Raw genomic sequence first — 12,849 nt, 5'->3', positions numbered from 1 at the left:
ACCATCCACCTCAGTGAAACATAAACACTCACCTGAACACAGGTATCAGCTCACCTTAGCACTAACCGTTTGTGTGACAGAATGAAAGGCTTTATTGGTGTTGGTTTGTATGATGGAGTGTGTGAGCTGCTGTTACAGTTGAATTGAGTACATTTTGACTAGTTTAAAAATGGAGACAATTATAGCGTGTATAGAGTGTGTGTGTGTGGGTGTGTGTGTGTGTGGGGGGGTATGATGTTGCTTCCCTCTGTTGCCATCTTCTTCTTTCTCTTTTTCTCTAACCCCCTTCCTTTCTTTTTTCCTTTCTGTCCGGTCCAACAAAAAATAAAAACATAATCTATATAAATAAATTTTGTCATTGAATACAACAGGGTTAATACTGAATAAATCCCTGTTGTGACAGTAAAATCTGTCTAACACTAGAAGCTCTCAGCCCACATCTGTTGACTCAGCTGTTGGACAGGACAAGTTTAGAAAAAAAAAAAACCCAGAGAAACACAATGCACACATGATTTCTAATTGAGCTGGCGTGTTTTCTGAAATGAGGGGTTCTGTATGGAGTTTGGGGTCAGTCCTTTGGAGAGTCAGGTGAAGCTTACACCGCTGACTTCAAACTCATCATGATCATAGAGCTGCATCACAGACAAAGAAGAGCCACATGCCCTTATCTCAGCTGTGTTTACAAAATGTTTGACCGAAGGTCGAACTGCTCACCCCAGACAGCCTGTTTACTTTGAAGTGTCGCCATCAATTAGAACTCAGTGAGTCCTCCTCCAGTGAGAAGAGGAGGAGCTCTGCAGGATAACAAGCAGTAGACTGCAGCTGCAGCTTCACACTCTGACAGGATGGAGCTGTATCTAGACCTTCTGTCCCCACCATGCCGTGCCGTCTTTTTGTTTGCCAAAACTCTCAAGATCCCTTTTGATTTTAAGCATGTTGAACTTGCAGAAGGTAAGCACCCTCACAATTAGAGACTCATGTGCATGCAAGATGTAAATGTTGCCTGTTGAAAGTTTAAAATCAAGAAGTCTAGAACTTTTTCACTTTTAGTTCAACAATTCCTGATTTGTCCCATTAAAACGAGGTGCATTCCTCTGTTATCAGATCACATCCTGTTTCAGCCAGAAAACTTAGAGTCCAACCTAACAGGCTGGGGAGTACAGTTACATTAACCCTTGATCTCTTCCTGCCATGCCTCTGCAGGGAGAGCAGATGTGCTGGGGGGTACAAAGAGAAGGGGGGTTAGAACAGATGATTTCACTGCCTCATTTCTGTTTGATTTTTTTTTTCAGGGCAACAGTACAGTGAGGAGTTTGCAAAACTCAGCATTGTAAAGAAAGTTCCTGTTCTGAAGGACGGGGACTTTGTTCTGACAGAGAGGTAGATATTCTGCTTTCCTAGTTAGTGCTGACTCATGCAGCTCCATGTCCTCCCTTCTACTCAGTTTGTGTATTCAACTCTCACCAGTCAGGGGTTGTAATTCAGCATCAGCAAAGGTTTGAGGCCAAAACATCAGAAGATGCAACATTTGTCCAACCCCAAAGGATGGACCATTTTTCTGCACCTAAGACCTAACTCTTAACTATGCAGAAATGGTTCACAGTGGAAGATGGACTTTCAAATGTCAAGCATTTGTGATTTAAAACTACTCCTATCATCCTCTTGTCAGACATAGCAGCCAACTTCATCCAGACAAGAGGTGACGGATCTGGGTTACATGTGAGAAAACATGTGAAGCTACCTGTAAACTGTGGACTTGAGGCAGAGACAAAGCTTTGGGGGGAGTCTGGGTAATCCCGGACTTTTGGATTTCTGTCTAAGCTTTTACATTTTAGTCATCTGACAGGCATAAACTGATCTAAAAAATAATTTCAAAGTGTTCGGTTTTCTGAGGCATGATGTTCAGAGCTGCATATTTATACCGAACATGATGAGGACAAACTTTTTAGCTATCAGATTTCAGCCTAGGGTCAATGTCTTAAGATTGTTCTGTGTCACAGCACAGCCATCCTGAAATACCTGGCAAGGAAGTGCTTGGTGGCGGATCACTGGTTCCCGGCTGACCTGCGACAGCAAGCTCTGGTTAATGAGTACTCATCTTGGCAGCACCTGAACCTGCGGTCACACTGTTCAAAGGTCTTTTTGTTCAAGGTTTGTGTCCCTGATTGACTTCTTGCCTCAACTGACACCCTTCAACACACAAACAGCAATCATTAATTTCTCCTTCATGATGACGGTTCACCCCTTCATCGCTGAAAAGGGGACATCCTCCATACGTCATTCCCAAATCGGAGTCCCTGATTGGTAAAAGTTTGACATGGTTCAACTTTCAACACACGTTCAATGGCCTGGTGTTTTGTGTGCAGAAGCCCAATCGCACATGTGTGTTTGGGCTTCCACGTGTGTTTTCGGTGTGAATAAAGTATGAGAGATATATTGTTCCATGAACAGACACTTCCTGCTGTCATTTCGGATGGACAAGCCGCTTTTAAAAGTGAGCTGGAGAAGGCGGTGAACGAAGTGCGTAACAACCTGGATCTGGAAGTCACGATTATGAGTTCCAGAATGGACAATATTGAGGCGAAAATGAGCAAAAGAGAAGTGCGGGGAAAGCCCTATGATCCAGACGTTTTGCTGGTTATTGTCGGGCTGCCTTAAACGGATGGCGAGGATCTAGCGGCTAAAGTGAACGAGTTGCTGCGGAAAGGACTGCGCTGTGACCCGGTGCCAAAGCTGGTGGCCACGGAGCGCGTAAAACCGAGAGGACTGCAACCTGGGCTGGTGAGAGCAGAGCTCGAGACGGTACAAGACAAAGTGGCTGTGCTTCGTTTGAAGTATAAGCTCAAGGATCACGACAACTACAGAAGAGTTTACGTATCCTCTGCGAAATCGCACGCGGAGCGCCTGATGGATTTTAAACTGCGGACTCTCATGCGAGAGATTCCAACAGCGAAGAACTACTTTTTGGCTGGCAACGGACGATTGGTCAAACGCTCTCCAGCGGAGGATGGTGTGGAACAACGTAGGGCACGGGTGTGACGAGATTACGCCCAGCCTGTAAGTACTGAACATGTTGTTTTGGTTCATTGGAACGTAAACGGATGGACGCTGAATAACTGTAAACTTAGAGCGCATCTTCTCCTATCGCTGGAGCCAGATATCATTTCTTTAAATGAAACTCACTTATCTAATCTAGCACCGAAGCTTGATGGCTTTACCTGGATTGGACACAACCGTGCTGTGCACAAAAGAGCTGTTAAAGCCTCTGGGGGAGTGGGTCTTTTTGTTGAAAATGTTATTTTGGACAGTTTCTCAATAAGAATTGATAATACTTATGAGGGAATACTTTGTTTAAGATTTGAGCATGTTGTATCACAATATTCGTTCATAATCATTTCTTGTTATTTGTCCCCTGAAACCTCCACGTGGGGGCGTAATGCGGACCTTTTCTTTGCTCATTTACTTTCATTAATATATGCTGCTGATGTCGATTCTGTTTACATTTGTGGAGATCTAAATAGTCGCATCGCACATCTGAGAGACTATGCTGACGAGGATGATATTCCCTCCAGGGTGGTCTTGGATACAATCTTAAATAAACATGGGGAAATGTTTATAGAATTTCTTAAAGACTCAAAGTGTTGTGTTCTGAATGGTAGGATAACTCCAGAAAAGAATAATTTTACATCTATATCTGTCAGAGGTAAAGCTGTGGTTGATTACATTGTGACTCCACATAGAGATTTGAGTACCTGTATAGAATTTAAAGTCTTTACCCCTTTATGTTTATTAGAAAAAAATGACCAGCATGTGATGAACATGATAGATGACAGATGTAGACTTCCTGATCATTCTGTTTTTTATTTGCGTTTTAAAACTTCAGAGACTGGCTTCATAAAAAACAGACATTCTAGTTCACAAAATAAAGTGATTATCAGTTTTATTTTGGAACAACATTACTGATGTATTCTGTCACCTATAAGTATCTTGGTTTTGTTTTTCATGAAAACATGACTTTTTCAGAAGGCGGGAGGGTGTTATCGGAGTCTGCTGGGAGGGCACTAGGAACTGTAGTTAATAAGATGAAGGTTTGTCCTGAGTTAGGTTTTGACATTTTTACTAAGTTGTATGATTCTATGGTTGGGCCCGTTCTGTTTTATGCTGCTGGAGTTTGGGGGTTTGAAGATGCTCCAGAACTTCAGGAGGCAGGAGCTTCAGATTAACAGACTTTTGGATAACTGTCAAGCAGCAAATTTGCCGCATGTTAAAGCAAGGACTGTGTACGGTACATGAATTTGATGCCAATTGTTTTTGGTGTGGATAGATAATTAATTTTAATAATGCGCGCACAACGCGAGGTACGCAGCGGCGGCAGGGGGAGGAGAAGGGGGCGGTATGCGTGTGGGCCAAACTATGGCCAGTGATCTGTACGGACCGTGGATTATCCGTGATCTGTTACACCCCTAACTTCTATTATTATTTTTGTCATTGCTTTGCTCCACCCTCTACAGTGTTATTTTTTGATTAAGTTTATGGTACAGTTTTTCTTTATCTCCTCTCTGGACCTTCTGTATTACCAACCATCTAGGATGCAAGAAGTAGGCTTACCCATCTTTGGCTTTTACACATGCACAACTTAATGGTTTTGAGATTGCTCCAGTTTACTTGTCCAGTAATGTTAGGTCTTAGTCATAACTGCTATTACAGGCTCTCTGCATGCAGATAATGGGCAAATCTGTACAGTGCATGCAGGTCACCTGCAGGATATATCAAAGTTATAGACCACTCTGTGGACCCACAGAACACATTATTTTCTACAAGCGTGCTGGAGAGGATAGATTGTCTCAAACACTTAAACAACATGTGAGGTAAGTAAGGATGAACATATTTTTCATTTTTTTCACCCCCCAAATTCTGAGCTCTACGTAGTATTGTGGAAGGGATAAGTGTGCATCCCTTGCACACTCCTTGGGTGCAAGTGCTAGAAATAAGAAAATAATTCATTCACACCTATTTATCACCTGCTCAATCTGTACATATTTTCAGTAAGAAGCCAGTGTGCACACCTTATTAATGATTAAAGTGTGGTGTCAAGGCACTATAGTACAGCATACACTTACCATACGCTCAGCAATGGTACCTTAGATTTTCATGACCTCCCTTAAGGTGGCCGTGCGAGCCTGAAGGGAACTGCAAGGCACACCTGCTCTTCCCTTAAGATGTGGCTGCTTTTGCCGATGACCCTTCACTGGCCCAGAAAACCCCCAGCCCCCCTCCAGGTCAACCCCACATATAGGTACATGTGACCAATGCTGGGGTAATGGTCTAGGGTTGAGGCTGCTCACCTGCACCTGGGGGGTGGGATCACTCCCTCTCTGGCTCTGGGGCAAGGTGGGGCAACCCCCTTAGGGCACGCCGGTGCTCCAGGCGGCGCCTGCCGTTGCCGTGGGGTCTTGGGGGAGTGGGCTGGGTGGCCTGTCCGGCAGGGGGAGCTTTCCGTGGGGAGTCTGGGTGCCAATAGATATGGGGCCTAGGGGGTCCGGAGGTTTGTGATCTCTTCTGAGTTAATCGGTTGGGGCCGCAGCTTGTCGTGCTACCTTGGTCTCGTTAGTGTCTGTGTCATTCTGCCAGCTGCCCCCAACCTATCCCCCTCGTCATACAAACATGCATTAGGGCGATTGGAAGGGTGGTTATCTTGCGTTGCGCTTTGGGGGGTGGACAACTTAGCAATGGCCCCCCTCCTGTGGCTGCTGCATGGATTTGCCCCTGCCATTGGTTTTATTTCCACCTTAGGAATTTAGGACCCTTGGTGGGGAGGTGCTTGGACATCACTGCCAGCAAACAGTAGATGTCCTCTCGGTGCTCAGTTGTCCTGTCAATGCCCTCCTCACCAATTTTACCTGCGCCCCTTAGTACACACACCTCTAACACTACAAAATATACACTAACACATACCAACACACATTCATCACACAAGGAAGGTGGGACCTTCGACCTTCTGTCCCCTACCCCATCCCTAGCGGGGACCCTCGGCCTGGTGGCCTCGTCTCTTGGCTGTAATCTGTGTCTTTGTGTTTCTTGTTGTCTCTGTGGAGAGCCCTGTAGTTGTTTTTGTTGTTTTTCTTCTTCTAATGTGATTTAACTATTGCAATTGGCAAAAAAACAAAACAAAACATGACATTGAGAAAAGTAATGAATAGACATTGTAACACAAGAAAACCATGACTGACTAAACTGTGCAAACTGTTACCTGCAGACACTGTTTCCAGCAATCATGGGCTCTGAAGTCTCCAAAGAGAAGATGGACATCGCTCTTGAGGATCTGAGACACTCCCTAGACCTGCTGGAGGAGAAATTCCTTAAGGATAAGTTGTTCCTTGTCAGCAACAAAATCTCTCTGGCAGACGTGGTGGCAGTAGTGGAAGTCATGCAGGTATAAAAAGGGTTCAAATTGCAGCATCTGTTCTGCTGTTGCATGATTTCTGCTTTAGACTGGAATCGGGTGGGGTTTCTTTTTCAGCTATACATGTGGAAACTATTAAGTATCCTGTATATTCAGCATGAAATAACTCCACGATAATGTATCTTTGTGTCCAGGCCCACAATCACTTTTTTTTTTTTTTTTTTTTTTTTTACATACTGGATGTTGGTGTTCACCCAGAGTCAGTACAACCCTAAATCTAAAGCAGAAAAGCGAAAGCTGCACTCTTCACAGCCAACTGTCCTTTGGAAGCATAGCGTCATTCATCTTTTTGATTATTGTGAGTTCTTCATTCCAATTCAATTTAAAAGGTTTGAAATAAACCACAACCCCATGTAATTTTTGTGGCAAGTCTGTAACTGAAACTGATATTTTGTGGATATAGTAAAATGCAGTGTGTATATTGCTCACAAAAATTAAAGGAGCACTTTAAAGAAACACATTAGATACATCACATCTCAGTATGAAGTTGGATATCTATACAGATAACGACAGAGCAGTGTCTTAGGAACAAATGGATGACAAGTCTTTTAATGGAAAAGTTTTCAGCCTACAGAGGCTCAATTGTGTAGATACCATAAAATGAGACTGAAATGAAGCTGTGGCAGATTAGTCTATTTTTTCCAAAACTTCATTTCTGGAACTAAAAATGCTTTTCAGTATCTTGTGTGGCCCCCACCAGCTTGTATGCATGCTTGACAACGTCGCAGCATGCTCCTATTGAGACGACGGATGGTGTCTTGTGGCATTTCCTCCCAGATCTGTGTGAGGGCATCCCTGAGCTGTTGTACAGTCTGAGGCGCAACCTGGCGGCACCTAATAGACCCAAACATAATGTCCCAGAGATGTTCTATTGGGTTTAAGTCAGGGGATGGTGAAGGCCATTCAATTGTTTCAATTCCTTCATCCTCCAGGTACTGCCTCCAGGTACTGTCCCCAGTGGCGGACTTGCCAATTCTGGTGTTCTTGAGCAAATGCCAGTGGAGCTCCACGGTGCTGGGCAGTGAGCACAGGGCCCACTACAGGACGTGGGGCCCTCAGGCCACCTTCATGAAGTCTGTTCCTGATTGTTTGGGTAGAGACATTCACACCAGTGGCCCTCTGGAGGTCATTCTGTAGGGCACGAGCAGTGCTCAGCCTGTTCCTCCTTGTACAAAGGAGCAGGTATCGGTCCTGCTGAGGGGTTGAAGACCTCCACATGTAACACCAGTCCTGTTTTGAGGGTTTTCTAATTGCTGCCACTGAAGAGCACCTGTTGTTAATTCCATGAACACCAATACAGCTGAAATTGATTAACGAGGCCCTCAGCTGCTTAACCAACCAGAAAATTATCAGACAGGTTTAATTCAATTCATGACAGGCCCAATAAAAAGTGTTCTTTAATCTTTGTGAGCAGTATATATATATATTTATATATATATATATTAGAGCTGTCAGGCGATTAAAATTTTTTATCGCGATCAATTGCATTTTGTCCATAGTGAACTAGCGATTATTCACAAATTAATATGTGGCCTTTTTATAGGAAAAAATGTGCGCTTTGTGGAATTTAGCAGTTTTACATCAATTATGAAAACAAGAATGACAAAATGTATAGTTTTCATCAGAAATACTTTATTTTGTAACATTGTATTGAGATAAACTTTCTTAACAATTAAAGGCTGTAACATAAAATGCCTAACAAAAGCCCAAGTGCAAGTGAAGGGCATTTTAAATTCAAAACTTCAATCAACGTTCAGTAAAATAAAATAAAAAACATCAAAAATAAAATTTCCATAACACTTTCATGTTCATTTTTTGTCAGGACCAAATCTTTTCCTCCTCTGCTGAACTACAGTAATAAATGAAATAGAGATTTATCATTTCCAATGAACTTTTGTTTTTTAGAACATTAAAGACTGAGAAAAGCAGCAGCTGGGTGGCTCAGTGGGCTAGGTGAAGGGCTGGCACGCAGGATGACTGGGTTCAATTCCCAGGTTTGTCCACTGATCCCCATCTAGATTGGGTCCTTAGGCAAGACCCTTGATGCTGCTGCCTAACTGGGTCCCTGTGCCCCTCAAGTACAGGGTTGTGTCAGGAAGGACATCCGGCGTAAAAACTCTGCCAAATCATTGATCCGAAACAGTGGGTGCTGTTACGCTGTGATAACCCCAAAGGGATAAGCCGAAAGTGAACTACAAAGACTGAGAAAAGCAGGATACACTGTGGATAGTTTGACAGTCTGTTACTGCCGCCGCGTTCTCTGGCTGCAGCTCCATGCAGCGACGTGTCCAGCGGAGCTCACGCCATGAATATGCCGGCAGACAGACAGCTATACTGTGGCTGGATTACGCTTACACCTCCAGAACTTTGGGGTATTTTTCATATTTTCGCGCGGCAAAAGACGAACGGGCCACACACTCAAAGCTGAGATTTATCTTTTCATCTACAAATAACTGGCGTTGTTTAAATTACATTTAAAATGTCCCCCGGTGCGCTTGCTGTTCGGAACGTCGGGGGTCCGCAGCTCTAGGGATGCGGCGTCGGACGCGAGCCGATACCACCAGATGTGGTACTGGACGCGAACCGGAGCCGGGTTAGGGTGCAGGAGCTCTCCGCGTCCTGGCGCTGGGGAGGTTCTAGCTAGTAGCTCGGTGGTTGGAGACCCGCCCGTGATCTAGTGAGAGGAGTAGGTGAGTTAGAGGGCGATGAGGGACGCCTGTGCGCGGTATGGAAAGGCACGTATAAGAAAATCCGCGATTAATGGGTCAAAAAAAATTGTTGGCGTCATGCACATGTCAAATGTGCATATGTATATATACATATATATATATATATATAGATTAAATGAGTCTACATCTGTGTCCTGATTGGTAGTAGATCCTAGAATGCTTCTCTGTGCCATTAAGTCCTGTGTCTACTGCACAGGACATAATGTGTTCATTTGGCAAAGATGATCTTTGGTTGTATTCTATGATTTTGTGTTAATTTTCTTAAGAATATCTGAACTTTGAAAGTGTTTCCACAAGCAAGAATTGGGAAAACAGTCAACCTTGAAAAACCAATAATTATTTTAAAAAGTAAAGATAACTACTTTAGGGATTTTGTCCATTGCAGGTTATTCTAAGCTTCTGTGATTAATGAGGGAAAAAAACTTTTCAAGTGAAAAAAAAATTACATTTTTTAGGCATCTGGATTGAAGTTTCCTCTGAGAAGACATTTCTCTGTTTCGTGTGAATGCTTTCAGCCTTTTGCAGTGGCCTTGGATGTGCTGGAAGGACGGCCAAAGCTGAGTGCCTGGAGAGATCGGGTGAAAAAGGAGCTTGGAGAGAAGCTGTTTCAAGAAGCTCATGAGAGGATTCTAGACTCCAAGAGTCTGCAGCAGAAGATGCAGAACAACAGCAGTTTGGAAAAGCTGAAACCCAAGTATGAGAAGCTTTTCCGCTGAGAAAGTGTGAAGACAAAGATTTTCCGGCTTTACAACCTTCTGTCTTTGAAGGATTTTGCTGCAGGTTTAACATGACAAGTTTAACCCTCTTTGAACCATCTCAAATGAATTAAGGTCTTCATTAAACTCTGTAACTTCATAGGAACTCTTTCTTGTTATCAATAAAGTCAAAGGTTTAAGCAAAAATACAAGTGATTTAAAACACTATTCACACTTCTTGTGTTCTTTTTTTTTAATCAAATGTCTCTTGTGTTTCTACACCTCCCCACCAGGCCCTAATCTGCATTACATTTATTAAAAAAAATTAAAAGAAAACACTTAAAACCAACATTTTAGTACCCTTGAATTGTCCAAAAATGTCTTTAAACTAAAAGTCCATCATGCTGTAGTATCGCGAGACTGACGAGAGGAGTGTGGTGAGCTAAAACAACAATTGCCAGCTTTTTTCATTATACCGCCATATAAATATTCAGATAATTAACACATATTTGGAAAAGATTAATACGTTTTTGACAGCCTGGAGGACTTGGAGAAGTACATCAACGACTGCTTTGATACCATAGTCATGAAGAAGGGCTCCACCACCACGCCTTCCACCAAGCGGAACCGTCCCGAAGATTCTCCCGGGGCCGTCTCCTCTCCAGGCAGCAGAATCAGCGACGTGTTAGATTCCATTGATAAAAAGCTCTCCAGCCTTGATGCCCGCCTCAACCTGCTGGAGATCCTCCACCAAGAGTTCCAGGGCCTGCGGGAGTCTCTGGAGTTCAGCCAGCAGCAGCTGCAGGAATTAGCCGCAGAGAACCAGAGCCTCAGGGAGTCCGTGAAGGTGCTAACACCACCCGGCTCTCTGAAGAGAACCGAGCCATGAAGGAAACCCTCCTGGATCTTCAGGCGTGGAGCATGAGGGACAACCTGGTTATTTCGGGAATTCCAGAGGAGGCGGGGGAAGACCCGGAGGCCACGGTGAAGACCTTCATGGAGGCCCAACTGAAGATCCCGAAGGAAAAACAGAAGATCACCTTCGACAGAGTCCACCAGCTCGGAGGGAAGAAGCCCGGCAGCCAGCACCCGCATCCGATTGTAGCTAAGTTTCTGTTCTATAAACAGAAAGTTTCTGTTAAAAGCCGAGGACCGGAGCTGAAGGGAACCCACTACAGCGTAAATGACCAGTATCCCGCGGAGATTTTGCGCCGCAGGAAGCTGCTTTTTCCCCTGAGAAGACAACACCTGACCGCCGGGTCCCGCGCGGTGGTCACCGTGGACAAACTCTTCGTGGACGGTCGGCTCTTCCGGGACCCTGAGATCACCCCGAGGCTGTACTGAAGACCCCCCCACGCTGCTGCGTCTGAGCTGCGCTGAAATCACCTGCTAAGCTTATTTAAATGAATGGAAACAGATCAACCACCCCCCCCACACCTCCTCTCAGGAGAGACGTTTTTTATCTCCCCTCTCCATGTTTCTGTGGTTTTTGTGATTTCTTTTTCTTTCTCTCTTTTATTCCTTCTCTCAAACCCCCTCTCTTCCACTCTTCCTCTCCCCCATACCATCAGATGACATCACACTCCAGGTAAGCTCTCGCTCATTCACGGAACGAGCGCGCGAGCGCACACACGCTCGCATGCGGGCATACACACGCGATCCCGCACACACTCGCTGATATTCTGCATATGCATCACATATGTTTATACAGGACACGCCCCACATGCAGCTCACGCAGCCAGAAAACACCCACGCGCTCCAACACACAGCGCTTCACTGCGCACCGGTCAGCGGGCACGCGCGCTCACGGGCACAGCAGGTGCACGCACTATGCAGCTTCACACCCCCCCAGTCAGTGTAGTCATGTCTAATCTGAACATTATTAGCTGGAATGTTCGTGGAATGAACTCTGGACCCAAGAGGCTGAAAGTTTTAAACCACCTGAATGATTTAAAAGCAGATATAGTTTTACTGCAGGAGATCCACTTATCCAAATCAACTGAACATCTCATGTGCTGTTCGCAGTTCCCTTCAGTCTATGCTGCTAGTTACAACTCCAAACAAAGAGGAGTAGCCATTTTAATTAATAAAAATATTATTTTTACTTATAAAGATACAGTTATTGATCCAGAGGGATGATATGTAATCATTACTATATCCATTCAGAATGAAAATTTATGTATAGCAAGTTTGTACAGTCCGAATAGTGACGACTCCTCCTTAATTCACAGATTCTTCACGTCACTCTCAGCTCACTCGGACTCTATATTTCTGACAGGAGGAGACCTCAATTTTATTCTGGATCCAGAACTTGACAGACTCAGCACAGCTGCACACCAGCATACATGGCGGTCTGCAAGTATTCTGAAGCAGGACATGAATGATCTTGGTCTCTGCGACGTTTGGTGCTCATGTCATCCAAACACTAAAGGGTTCACCTTCTTCTCTCCAGTTCACCACTCACACTCTCGTTTAGATTATTTATTAATCAGTAAATCTCTTCTAAAAGATGTTAAAAGCTAAAGCATTCATCCAATTATCATCAGTGATCATGCACCAGTTTCTGTAAATATTGTCAGGGAAGCAGCAACACCTTCGGGTTCCACCTGGAGGTTTAATAACTCTCTGTTAAAAGATCAAGAGTTTATTGAATTCTTTAAAAAAGAGTGGGCAACCTTCTTAGAATTTAACAATACTCCTGACATCTCACCATGTGTTCTCTGGGAAGCAGCAAGGGCAGTGACGACGGGAATTTTAACGGCACCATAGACATGTAGGGCCGCTGGTGGGGGGGTGCTTAGACATCACTGCGAGCAATCATGAGATGCCCTGTTAAGGCCTTCTCACCAATTTTAACTGCACCCTTTAGTACACACACCTCTAACACCACAAATACACACTCTAACAAACAAACACGCATGCATCACACAAGGAAGGTGGACCTTCGACCTTCTGTCCCCTA

The 12,849-nt window shown here is 44.3% G+C and overlaps 1 protein-coding gene across 1 annotated transcript; it reads left to right on the top strand.

Moving 5' to 3' along the window:
- Positions 1-787: 787 nt before the first annotated feature.
- Positions 788-10,115, top strand: gstt1a (glutathione S-transferase theta 1a). Its single transcript, XM_024263542.2, has 5 exons — positions 788-951; positions 1,293-1,380; positions 2,001-2,151; positions 6,257-6,433; positions 9,708-10,115. The coding sequence occupies exons 1-5, from the start codon at positions 846-848 to the stop codon at positions 9,906-9,908; spliced, it is 723 nt and encodes a 240-aa protein (XP_024119310.1). The 5' UTR covers positions 788-845; the 3' UTR covers positions 9,909-10,115.
- The last annotated feature ends 2,734 nt before the right edge of the window (positions 10,116-12,849 follow it).

This window comes from Oryzias melastigma, unplaced genomic scaffold, assembly GCF_002922805.2.
Source record: "Oryzias melastigma strain HK-1 unplaced genomic scaffold, ASM292280v2 sc00263, whole genome shotgun sequence".
Taxonomy (NCBI): domain Eukaryota; kingdom Metazoa; phylum Chordata; class Actinopteri; order Beloniformes; family Adrianichthyidae; genus Oryzias; species Oryzias melastigma.
This window is presented reverse-complemented; position numbering and strand designations above follow the sequence as displayed.